The 12,052-nt window shown below is 47.0% G+C and overlaps 1 protein-coding gene across 4 annotated transcripts in view; it reads left to right on the top strand.

Moving 5' to 3' along the window:
* PAK1 (p21 (RAC1) activated kinase 1) overlaps positions 1 to 2,580 on the top strand; it is a 72,311-nt gene extending 69,731 nt beyond the window's left edge. For all 4 annotated transcript variants that reach the window (XM_026852629.1, XM_026852659.1, XM_026852639.1 and 1 more), the window contains one exon: positions 2,095 to 2,580. In XM_026852629.1, coding sequence (XP_026708430.1) covers positions 2,095 to 2,181 — 87 coding nt within the window. In that variant the 3' untranslated portion in view covers positions 2,182 to 2,580. The remainder of the gene's footprint in view (positions 1 to 2,094) is intronic.
* Positions 2,581 to 12,052: the final 9,472 nt, after the last annotated feature.

Genomic DNA, 12,052 nt, shown 5'->3' with positions numbered 1-12,052 from the left:
AACGACCCCCAAAACCTAAATCAATAATAAAGTGTTAACAGACTACTTGCTTTTTATGCTGTACTTGCTACTAGCAGCAGCTGTGCAGCATGTTCTGTAACCAATCTGAAATAATAGCTGTGCCCCAGGCCTGCCAAATGCCAAGCCCCTGAATTCCCGTGGCTTCTTCACGCAGCTGGCCGTGACATCTGTATGTGTTGTCATGGGCTGTGCTTGTTCCAATTTGAGCAGCAGGAGGGCTTCTAGCTACTGGGTGTTCTGGTTGTCTCCCTTCGGGTGGAGGAATCCAAAGCTCCAGCATTAACTGGAGCAGTCTGGTGTTACCATGTTTTGGCAAATTCTACTCCTTACAGAGGTGATGAACAAACCTTGTGAAATACTCTAATCACAGACTGGTTTGGTTGGGAGGGACCTTAGAGATCATCTATTTCCACCTCCCGGCCATGGGCAGGGCCACCTTCCACTAGCCCTTCCAGGGAGGGGGCAGCCACAGCTTCTCTGGGCAACCTCTGCCACTGCCTCATTGCCCTGTCATCGGTTATTTCACTGAAAAACTGATGTCTTAGTCTGAACTCCTGGCGAAAGAGGAGGACGAAGCTGTCAGGCTTTTTACTGCCACAAGATGAGAAGAGTGGTTCATGTGTTCCTTCTGTGAAATTTGCCATGGGGGTGGAGAATGTAGCTCTTTGTAAAATAAATCTGTGATCAGGGGCACTCAGACCTCAACTGTGAGACAGTTCCCATTTTTGTTTTCCTTTTTTTCCACTAGTTTGTCTAGTGGATTTACTTTTAGATGTGTTGCTGCCTTCTGAGGCTGTAATGAAGCCTTACTCGTTGGCAGAATGGCAGTAGTTCTTTCAACTGCTTTTTCACTTTTTCTCCTGGAATTTCCAGCCCCAAAATATCAGAGTGGTAATGTACTGTTCCTTAGAGCAGGAGAACATTTTGACTGTAACATCCCTGCTTGTTTTTAACTACCTTTTAGCCTCTGATTTTTTTCATTTTTTTCCCCCCACATCTCTGAAGCCTGTTGACTTGGGTGATTGATCCCTTCTGATGCTCAGAAGTCCTGTTGGGATATAGTTGCTTTTTGTTTTCAGAACAGCTTGTGGGCTTGCCCTACATGCCTTCACTCTAATCTGAGAGCTGTTTTGATGATAAATATTGTTTTACTTAATAGACCAACTTGTATAGGAGACTGACTCGGGAACTGGGTGGGTTTAGTCTGGAGAAGAGGAGGCTGAGGGGAGACCTCCTGGCCCTCTGCAGCTCCATGAAAGGAGGGTGCAGAGAGCTGGGGATGAGTCTCTTTAAGCAAGTAATAAGCAACAGGACAAGAGGGAATGGCTTCAAGTTGTGCCAGGGAAGGTTTAGACTAGATATTAGGAAGTATTTCTTTACAGAAGGGGCTGTTGGGCGTTGTAATGGGCTGCCTGGGGAGGTGGTGGAGTCCCCATCCCTGGAGGGGTTGAAGAGTCGGGTCAACATAGCGCTGAGGGATCTGGGAGAGTTGGGAACTGTCAGTGCTGGGTTCATGGTTGGACTGGATGATCTCCAATGTCTTTTCCAACCTAGACGATTCTGTGATTCTGTTTTATATTGCAAATTCTGTGATGCTCTCAGAAATTCTAGCTGCTTTCCAAATTTCTAATATCTGTAGAATGCCAAGGCAACGCTTTCACCAAACCTACTTGCGATAGAAGGGAAGAGAAATGAGGGGTGATTCCTGCAAGCCCTGTACCTTGTGTTTGAACCACACAGGTGTTTTTTTAGTACACCTTCCTTCCACACAGAATTTAGCTACAGATATTGCATGATTATAATTCCTCAGGGGAATTAGCTGAGTTCTGCTTGGTCTTGAACATGTACAAGCATCAGAGAATTTAGCAATGGCTGCAATTCTGTTCATCACTTCAGGCATGCCCTAAAAGTTTGTGGTGGTAACTGACCTTTTGGTTTCGCCTGTTCAGAGGTTAGTGTAGGTTGTTAGACATCATGTGGGTCTAGGTGCTCATATTTTGAATAGCCACCAGATTCCTGGAGCATGTTATGAAAAATTTGACCCTTTTTCTTTTTTTTTTTGCTTCTTCCTAGCACCAGTTCCTGAAAATTGCAAAGCCTCTATCTAGTCTCACTCCTCTGATTGCTGCAGCTAAAGAAGCAGCCAAGAACAACCATTGAAGTGGTAGAGTCAACACAGTCGTCGTGTCAAGACTTTCAGATATTTCAGAGACTGAATTACCTGCCCCCCTCCCTTTCTGCTCCTTCTTCACAGGGGTGTTGTTAAAACTTTGATCTGCCCTGGAGGATGGCAGAGGTATTGTTCACTGAACATGGAAGGGCGCTCAACAGGGACATTGCTGATCTTACATAGTGAACTGTCTTCCCATCCTTGTGGTGGGGGTGCGAGGGGAAGAGTATTTTGTATGGTTGAGAAGATCTTTCTGAGAACATCTGAACCTGACCTACACCTAGCAAAGCCAGTTTGTTTCCGTATTTCTTACTGTGTTTATTTTTAAAAACGATGTGGAGCCTTAGACCATATTTATCTTAATAAATTAAATAATTTGCTGGCTGGACTTTTCCTGCTTCTGGCAAGCTGCTATTCCACCACAGAAGCTGCTGTGTGCTTTGGATGACTTGAGAAGGGAAGGAAACAGGCAGCAGAAATGGGAACAGCTGCAACAACTGAAAGGGGAACAAGGGCATGAATACGCATCCCTCCTACAGCACTGCTGGGTGCTTCGAGGGAGCACGGAGAAAACCTCCGTGGGCTTCCTGCAGCCTTTGGAGAACCTAATTCATGGATGATCTTTTTGCCAAATTGTGTGAATCAGGGGCTCCCTCTCCCTTTAAGTTCAACTCAACTAGTTAAACAAATCTCAAACGTTTCTGATGTTCTAGAAGGTAAATCACAGGAAAAAATGACAGAAGGCTCTTTTAGGGTTATTTTATCAGTGCTGTGAGGCTTCTTAGAGACCCTTGCCCTGTATGATAAAGCAAACAGAGCAATTACTATTATAAAGATAAGATTTGCCTGCAAGATGATGTTGAAAACTCTTGTTTCTTAGAGCAAGTCCAATGGAAAACAAACTAATCATGGATGCTGCTTTCTTGGAGATGTGGGGACGTTAATTTTTTTAAATGATAGTGGTTTCATTATGCTACTGATTCCTTTGGTTGCTCTTAGCCTGCAAAACAACAAGAAACCTGGAACTACTAGAGGGATTGGTTGTAAACACTGGGCTTTATGTTCAACTGTATACTGATTTTTAATAAAATGACCTCTGCGTTTCTTAACTTGGGGCTAAGAGAGGGTCGGAGAATTCAGTGTCACCAGACAAGTCTGTCGGATGGGATTATTGTTCATATCATCGCAGGGTGCTTGAATGTGTTGGATGAAGTAATATAACTTTGTCTTTTACCTCTTCTTCTGTAGTTCTTTGGGATAGCAAGCGTCTCTCAAGGGGGGAAATTTACACATAGAGAAAACTGATAAAAATCTGTATTATAACTGGGGGATCTGCTTTCTCTGTACTGCTTTAGTCATTTATGGTGTGAGTTTAAACCCATTTTGGAGTATCCTCTTTCTCCAAAGCACTTATGTTGCATAGAAACTCATTCCTGCTTCTTGCTGAGACCTGCTGCTGCCTCAGCCCTTTCTTCCCTGCTCCTGAATTATAATTCAAATATATTTTTCCTATTTGCTCCACAATACGTGACAGCTCTTACACTAGTTTTACTGGGTGTAGATGAGAGTTTGTGAGGTCTCTTGCTTCTGTGGTGCCTTTGTGCTTCAGGGTGATCGCTGTTTGACATGAGGCTCAAAACTGAAGTCCATTGCCAGAATCTGCAGCCTCTCTCCCTTTGTGTATATATATTTCATCTCCCTGTAATATTAAAGAGTTTTCCCTCGCAAAGCTTGTATCCAAGGATGAATTCCTTGGGCAAAACAGTAAAGCTGCAGCCTGGAGAGGGATGTGGGCTATTAATGAGCTCCTCTGCTTGGAGCTTAGGTGGAGATTGCAAAACAGAAGGCAACCAGCCTTGAATAATTCCCTTTGATAAGGACTTAGTATTTCCTCTGGAAGACTCAAGGTGGCATATGTGGGAAGAAAGCATTTAGGGGCTAGATCTCACTTGATCTAAGATCTCCTATGGCTCTGGTCTTACAGATTGGGTAAATGACTTTTTTTTGACAGCACAGGATTACATCCAATCCACAGATATGTTTAATGTCTCTGACTTTCTTTAACTCCCTTCCCCACTCCATCCTCTGCATCCCATTGAGACAAGACCCTTAATGCAGATATGCCCATCGGCGAGCCCGCATGTCATCTTACTTTTCTGCAGCAAGATTTCTGCTAAATTTCCTCGAAGGTAGAAAAAGGTTATTTGTGTGTGTTTTAAGCCACTCTTCTAGATGATTGCATAATGGAAAGGAATTGACACAAATGACTGTTGATCCTTTCTTTATGCTGGTGATGTGCTTCTGTCTCATTGACTTCCAATTTGTATTGGTCCTGACTGGTTTCTGTTAGCTGCTTGGGAGGGGCATTTGCCAAAAGCCTTTCCTTTTCCACTGGGAAGCTGCAGGACTGTGACCGTAGACATGTGTCATCTCATCCCAGGCTTTTCTTTCCCCACCTATGATAGGTGGGAAAAGGAGGCAACTACTACAGTGTGCCTGGTGTCATGTTTTTATGTTCTCAGAAAATCTTAAAAAATTTTCTAACTACCTTAAGCTTAGGGGAATGGAACTGGTTTTTGTTGTTGTTGCTCTGAAAGACGTCTTTTCTTCCACTCTCCATCTGTGCAGTGCCCAGCCTCAGCACCTGTGTCAGCTTTCACATAGGTCATTACAGCACCTTCCTGGCTAAAGAGAGCTCTTAAATACCAACTCTGGCTTAAAAGTTAACTGCTGGGGCTTATTTTTCTGAGAACATCTTGTCTCTGCTGTGATTTCAAAGCGAATCCAGCTAGAGAACTTTTTGGTGGCTTTGCTTTTTTTTTTTTTTTTTTTAACATACTCTATGAACTGATTCGCCTGAGTTGAAACCATTTTTAATCAGTCCTTAATTATTTATCTGCCTGTTAATATTAAGGTTTCTCTTCTATATTGGAACATAAAATATTCAATTGTTTGAGTATCCTTTCAAAAAATTGACTTCCTTTTTGAGGGATCTCAAGCAATCCTATACCAGCAATGATATAACACGGTACAGTTTGCAAGAGGCTTGATGGAAAGAGAGGCTAAAATTCACTTTCTTTTCCAAAACACAGAAGATCGTCTTCTTTAAGAAGCAACTGGCAGCTTCGACAAGATGCTTCCTATATTTCAAGAACAGGCATTGGTTTGTATTACTTTAGCTCTAGGGTTTTTTTTAAACAGATGATTGGTTTGGAGTTCACCGGGGCCAAGAGTCTGTGTGTGAGAGGGGCACACAGCCCCCATGTGCCTTCAAGGCTGGTTGTGATGCTCAGAGTGGAGACCCAGGGCAGGGATGGAGGAGGGGAGAGCAAAAACTTACTAGCTTAGTTGCAGCAGGATAGCACACATTTAGCCATCCCTCAAATGTCTTAATTTAGTGTTTTTAAAGAACATAAATCTGACTACTGAGTCATTACAGGCTCTTCTCTAGACGGGCATTATGTTCCTACCAAACTGTGCCCCCCTTCTAAACAAAAGGGGTGCATGGTTTTCTCCAGCAAGGAGGCTCCTTGAGAAAGGAGGTTTCCATGGAGACGCATACTTGATTTAAACGATCTGGTTAGGGCTTGAGAAGAAGCTTGGGGGGTAAACACTGGGTGGACACAAACCCCACTATTTTGCAAAGCAACTGGGGTTGCCGTAGTGATTTGTTTCCAACTTGATGCCCCTTTTCAGGGGCCTGGTTTTGAAAAAGTGCCAGAAGTGTTGCCTGGTCAGAAATGTGAGGTGTGTAAAAAGCTGTAGCTTCTTAGCCGAGCTCTCTGTTAGGATCCTAATCCATCTGTCTCTCAAAATGCCACAAGTGGATGTAAGTAGGGCACATCTGCAGCAAAGCACTGTGCAAGATCGGGCCACAGTGGCCTGTAAGTAGGTACGTGCTCCCTTAAAGCCCACCATCCTCAGCTGACAGGAAAATTGGTCCAGCCCAAAGTCCAAGGATAATATTTGTTTGAACCTCGTTCCTAATTAAGAGCTTGCATAATCCATTTGTATGGTGGTTGATGACACCTTCAATATTAAAACTGCTAAAGGTGAAGTCTCATTCTCCATCTTCCCACCATAAAATGAGACTTTTTTATGGCTTCTTGTTTCAACAGTAATAGCCTGTAGATGTATTCTGGGGTTGTAAGCCCAACTGGATCAAGCTTATGGGTGATTAACGCTCCAGGATCTCATCGTTTGTTGCTAATGACAGCTCACAACGTCCAAGATGGGATCTTAAAGAAGCAGCAGCCAACTTTGACAGGGAACAGCCAACAGGAACAAAACTGCAATACAAACGGGAGCTGGACAGAAACTCGCTGCCAAAACAGATGCCTGTGGAGGAGTGGTGGGAAGAGCTACAGAAGAAGAGAGAGCTGGTCCAAGGGGTGCTGGGGTAGGATGAAGCAAAGGTTAAAGCTTCAGTTAACACAGTTGCTGAGGAAATTCAGGGAGTGCCACAGCAGCCTGCTGCATTGCAAGGCAGCAACATCTCTGAAGGAGGAGAGCAGAAAGGAGCCTGGGAACAGAAGAGGTGCTGGAAGTGGAGACTGGAGCAGCAATATGGCTTTGAGTCACAGCCCATGCCAAGAGAGCTGGAGCTAATCCAGGAGGCTTGCAAAAATGACAAAATTCAGCTGAAAAAGGAGAGTGGGAGCTAGAACGGAGGAGATGGCCTTGATGTGCCAAGGAACTGAAGAGAGAGGCCAGATTTCACAGGTATGTAAAATGGCAGAAGCAAATTTAATGCAGGCTTCTGTGGATGAAAGCAGCTCCTTGCCTCTTGGCTTGCAGCATCAGTACAGTGTCTTCTCACCATCAGCACTGCTTTGGGATCGTGTCGGCGGCCGCTGGGCTTTGGTCTTGTGTTTGTAAAGCTGACTTTGCACAGCACCTACTGATTCCTGACTGCAGCTTTCATCTGTTGGCAGATGTCTTTGTGTCGTGTCCCACCTGGAAATACAATACAGGGGCTGTTGCCATTTTAAAATCGCCTAGATAATGTATTTCTCTTCATACTGCGTTGGCGTAACTCTCCTGTAGTGCTGGGTTTGTTTAATGTGCGAGGTCAGCTCAGCCATTTTAAAAATAAAACTGAAACCTTAAATCAAACCTGAGCAAATTACTTAGTTCTCCTCCACTTGCTGTTTCAATGACCCTTGCAGTGACAGTAGAACTGAATGGGGGTGCTTAAAGGAGGGCTTGTGTTTCTCTGATCTACCTTAGATTAATCAGCTCTTGTTTGGTTGAGCAAAGTGACTACACCAAAAGCTGTTGCAGCAAGTGTGATTTTTGCCACTCAGATGTAGTTAATGCTCTGTTAAACATCAGTCTGCCCTGTGGCTTGAGGATGAAGCAGCTGGTGAGGAAAATTGTTGTCTCCTGGATGCTTTTCTCCTCTGATAAGAGCTTGGTGTCTGAGGCTTCTTATATGGAGAAGGAAATCAGAAGGGTTTAGGGTAGCTACCTATAACCACCTTCCCCAGCATCCCTCTTGTGGGATCAGTAGGATGAGGCTGATGACAAAAGCAGTTTATTATCCTATGTACTTGTTTGCTCAGGTGCCTCATTGCAGGGAGGAACAGAAACATCACAATTTAAGGAGGATGTGTGTGCCACCATGACCCTCCTCCTGCAGTTCATCTCCTGCTTGTAAAACGTCTGACCTGGAGGGTTTACTCTGGAGTCCAAGAAACCCAACCCAGAGCTGAGAGGGCTTTCTGAGCTCAGCCTCTGAGGAACGCGGGGGTGAGCGGCAGCGGGAAGTTCTGCCAAGGGCTTGTGAGTCAGCTGGGTGCTGAGATGGATTTTAGAGAAGGTGCTAGAAGAAAGGGGAGCACCTTGCACGGGGACTTAACCAACTAATTGATATTACTTCATAAAATCCCCTCTCCCCAGAACAGAGGCTCTAGCTGAAGATTGCTTCCCAACAGCTCTTTTTCAGGAAAGCCAGAGGAGAGACCCATTTCTCTGTTTTTTGTGAAGATGAGGGGCTTGGCCACTTGAGCAAGAGGAATATTGCAGCCCAACTGGCTGGGACTGTGGGTGATTCTCTTTGCCATGATGTGGTAGCATCCCACGTTGGATGTCCTCATCCCATCTAATTGAGCCTCCACCACCTCCTCCTCTGAAGTTTCACAAAGCAGGGTACCAGGCAAACTTATGCTCCTGGTAATGCACCCCAGAAAGTGCCCCTAAAAATGCTACTGGACTGGTGTTTGGTGGCTCTACCTCCTGCCCCATGGAGGATGCACAGTCTATTTCTAACTATCTATCATTTTCCATGATTTCTGGGGGGAACTTTCTTTCTTAGAGGCCTCTTCCCTTGAGACAAACTTGGTTGAATTGCTCAGCAGTTGCTGGGGCTGGGAGCTGTTGGATGATGAATGATTTCAAGGCTGTAAGAAATGGTTGATGTTGATTTCAGTGAAGCATAACTCATATGAAGGCTCTTCAGTAGTTTTCCTTAAAGGTAAATTCAGAACTAAGTTTAAAAATAAATGATTAGTGGAGGCTTTTTGATAGCTGAATCAGTTTTGGAGTCAGATAAATCCAAAGATTTCAGCCTTTAACCAAACATCTCTACTTAGGAAGCTCCTAATGAAGTTGGCCCAGGCATGGATCACCCTTTCAAACCTTGGTGCCTCTCCATTGTGGGCGCATTTCTGAGTTTCAAAACAGCAGAATGTGATGTTCAGCAGTGCTCTCCTCGGCTGCTCCTGTGTGCGCAGCAGGTTTGTGGTGGCACCTTTTAAACAGAGAAAAGGAAGGACCCACTCAGCTGCGTGGGGGAAGGCAGACCCATGGCAAAGGCCATGAGCTTCTGAAGCAGTCCTGGTCAGGATGTCCTGGCTGCAAAATACATCCCAGCCCTGGTTCCCTAATCTCAGCAACTCATTTTCTTCCGTCTGTACAGGAAGGAATGTGTGATGATCTCAGAGGGGTGTCCTGAGGCTACAGGTACAATTATTGCTATTTCTGTGCCACCTCTCCCAGATCTTTAAAGTTTTACTTCTTCCTTCCTAAATTTAGTGCCTTGTCCTCAGCCCCTGTGTGACTCTGGGATAAGGTTTACAGGGAGGGTTTAGACCAGCTGATCTACGGATGGAGAAAAGGGGAGGAAAGATGAGGAGAAGCTTTGGGGAACACACACCTTCAGGTCTGAGCCGAACAGAATGCAGTGGCAGCTAAATCCTAGTGAGAACAGTTTATTCTGGGTGTAACTGCAGGATATTAGTTTATTTGGAAGTGATTTGGGGGAATTAGCAGTAGGAGAAGCAATGCACTTGTAGGTACAAGAGAGGAGAGGTGTTCTTTATCACACGCTGCAGGGGAAACTGCAGTACCCTGTGGAGATGATGCTGCTACTGGGTCCCTCATTTTCAGCAGCAACCAGAAGACTTAAAAGTTTTGGTTCCCAAGTTCATCTTTTGAGAAGATCTGGAGCTTGAACCCGGTGAGCAGGGAGCTTGCCCGGCTTTCCTGGCAGGTCCTTCCCCATTCCTGGGACTGTAATGCCCTCTCTCGGCAGCTGCACCACGGATTAATTTCTTTTTATGTTGCTCAGTTTCCATGAGCAATGTAAAAAGAAGCTTTTTATGTTTCTTTTGGAGGCAGCATGCTGAAGGCAGCCAGCACGCACCAGCAGGGATAAGGAGATGGTCGTGACACGGGATCTGGTGTCCCAGTAGGTCTGTTCCCCTGCCATCACCCCATCTCTAGCTTTGCTCGTGTCTCATTTTTAAGTTATTATTTACACTGATGCCTTGGGACAGCGTCCTGAGGCAAATGTGTCCCTCCCAGGCCAACAGTTATGCATGAGCCGTGGAGGACAGGCCCTCTGCTCCCACCACAGCACAGGTCCCTCTGTGTACATCGACAAGGTGAGTGTTTACAGACACCCCCATGCTTCTGCTGCGGCTTTCTGGTGGGCCAGGTCCATCCTGATGTACTGGTTAAGCCTGGTAGGAGAGAAGGGGCATATCACGACTGTTCCATGACAGCTGGCAGGGTTGGGAGAAGCTGCGAGGCACGTCCCCTCCAAACACAGCCATCGATGAAGTGAAGCAGGACCTGTCCCTCATCCCAAACTTTGTGCCCCCAAACCACTAACCTGCCTAAATTTGGGGTTAACAACTCTTCTGGCAGTCAAGACCAGGGTCCTGCTGGTCATGTAATGATGTCCAGGACACAAATGTGCCTGGATCATGCTCTGAAGGGCAGTGGCCAGGTAACAGCCCTATGGTTTCTCACCGGTGGAGAGCTGAAATGCTCAAGGGCTTCTACTGGGGGCTGGACTGGCACAGGAGGGCAGTGATCTGGGGGAAAACTGCTCCCCCAGCCCCATTCCTATTCATTCCCCAAGCTCATGGCTGCATGCATGATGATCCTCTAGGTGGGAAGCATCCACCGCTTTCTTTTATTCCCCATATTCCCCAAATACATCAGACCCCACCTCTCACCCAAGGCCTTTGTGTTTTGTAGGCACTCTGGAGCACCCCAGGCTTTGGGAATGGCCCAACTCAGGGATGCTGTAAGTTGTCCCACCTCCTTTGCCACCATGAAGAAGCCAGCAGGCAGTTCCCAGCCCGGGGAGAACCAGCGTGAGATCAGTGGCAATGCTGGGCAGAGAGAGATGGTCGTGTCCCCGCACCAGACACCATCCAGCTCGGCTTTCCCCTTGCACCATGGAGGGTGGCTGGGTGCTCCCAGGTGGGTGCAAGAGCTTTAGGCAATGCCAGAACCTGCGTTGTGTGCTGGGAAAAGGACATCTCATTGATGGTGGCTCCCTCCGGCCAGCCTGGCTTTGCTTGCCTGGGCCACCCACCTGTGCTGAAGGTGAAAAGCACCTGGTGAAGTCTCTGGGTTCATCCTGGTGACAAGAAATGTCACCCAAGAGGCTCCATGGTAACAAATCTACAGCATGAGCATCATGGCCCAGGCTGGGAGACATGGGGCACAGCATAGGTTTAAGAGTGGTGGGAAACACCTTTCGTGACCCAAAATGGAGCATGAACTCTGTGTCCCCAAAAAACCCACTGGGGCTCAGGAGGATCACACGCGCTGTGCAGTTCCCCAGAGGGTGACCCATGTGGTTTATAACCCCGGGGGAGCAGGGGACCTTGCTGTGATGTCCCCACTGAGGAGCAGCAGGGTGTCCCCACCACCCTGGGTGGGGACCATCAGGGAAGGGGGTAACGTGATCCCCCAGATTCACCCACCAAAGAGGAGTGTGGGGCAGGAGGAGGCAGCACAGAGCAGCAGCCCATGTGTTTGCAAGACAAAACCCTGCTGTGCTTCACTCCTGACATCCACCGCAGTCTCCTTGCATTGCTTGAGTGCAGAAACATTTAGCCAAGGGGTGGTTTATTGGACCCTCCTCTTCCTCACCAGTCCTTGCATCTGCTTTTCCCCTCCGATGCTCCCTTGGCCCTTTCGGGGTAACTCAAGTTGCATCCTCCCGGGTGCCTTGCAACCCCCTGATTCTGCCAGGAAAGAACAAAACAATGCCATTGCATAAAGGACAGCCATAAAATATAGAAGAAGGGCAAGGACTGTCTCTCCCCCTCTTTTCACAGCGCCGGCAGCAGCCAGCCCCACCGTGGGAGAGCGGGCAGTGGAGTTGCTGCAGCAACGGCTGCGAGAGGCAGAGAGTTTGTTGCTGCCACCCGCTTTGAAGGGCGATGTGAAGCTCCTGTGGCTGCTCTCTGTCCACCCAACACAGCTGGTATTTGTGCTGGGGGGCTGATTCCCCAGGGTTGGGCTGCACCGTGAATGTCTGGTCCCTCCTCCCCGCCTGCCCAAGGGATGTGGCTCATTCAGAAACAATGCTGAGAGCCCCCCTCTGAGCCCCGGGAC

The sequence above is a fragment of the Athene cunicularia genome (assembly GCF_003259725.1).
Source record: "Athene cunicularia isolate RWA chromosome 1 unlocalized genomic scaffold, athCun1 chr1_part1, whole genome shotgun sequence".
Lineage (NCBI taxonomy): Eukaryota > Metazoa > Chordata > Aves > Strigiformes > Strigidae > Athene > Athene cunicularia.
Note: the sequence above shows the minus strand (reverse complement) of the source record. Positions and strands in the feature narration are given on the sequence as shown.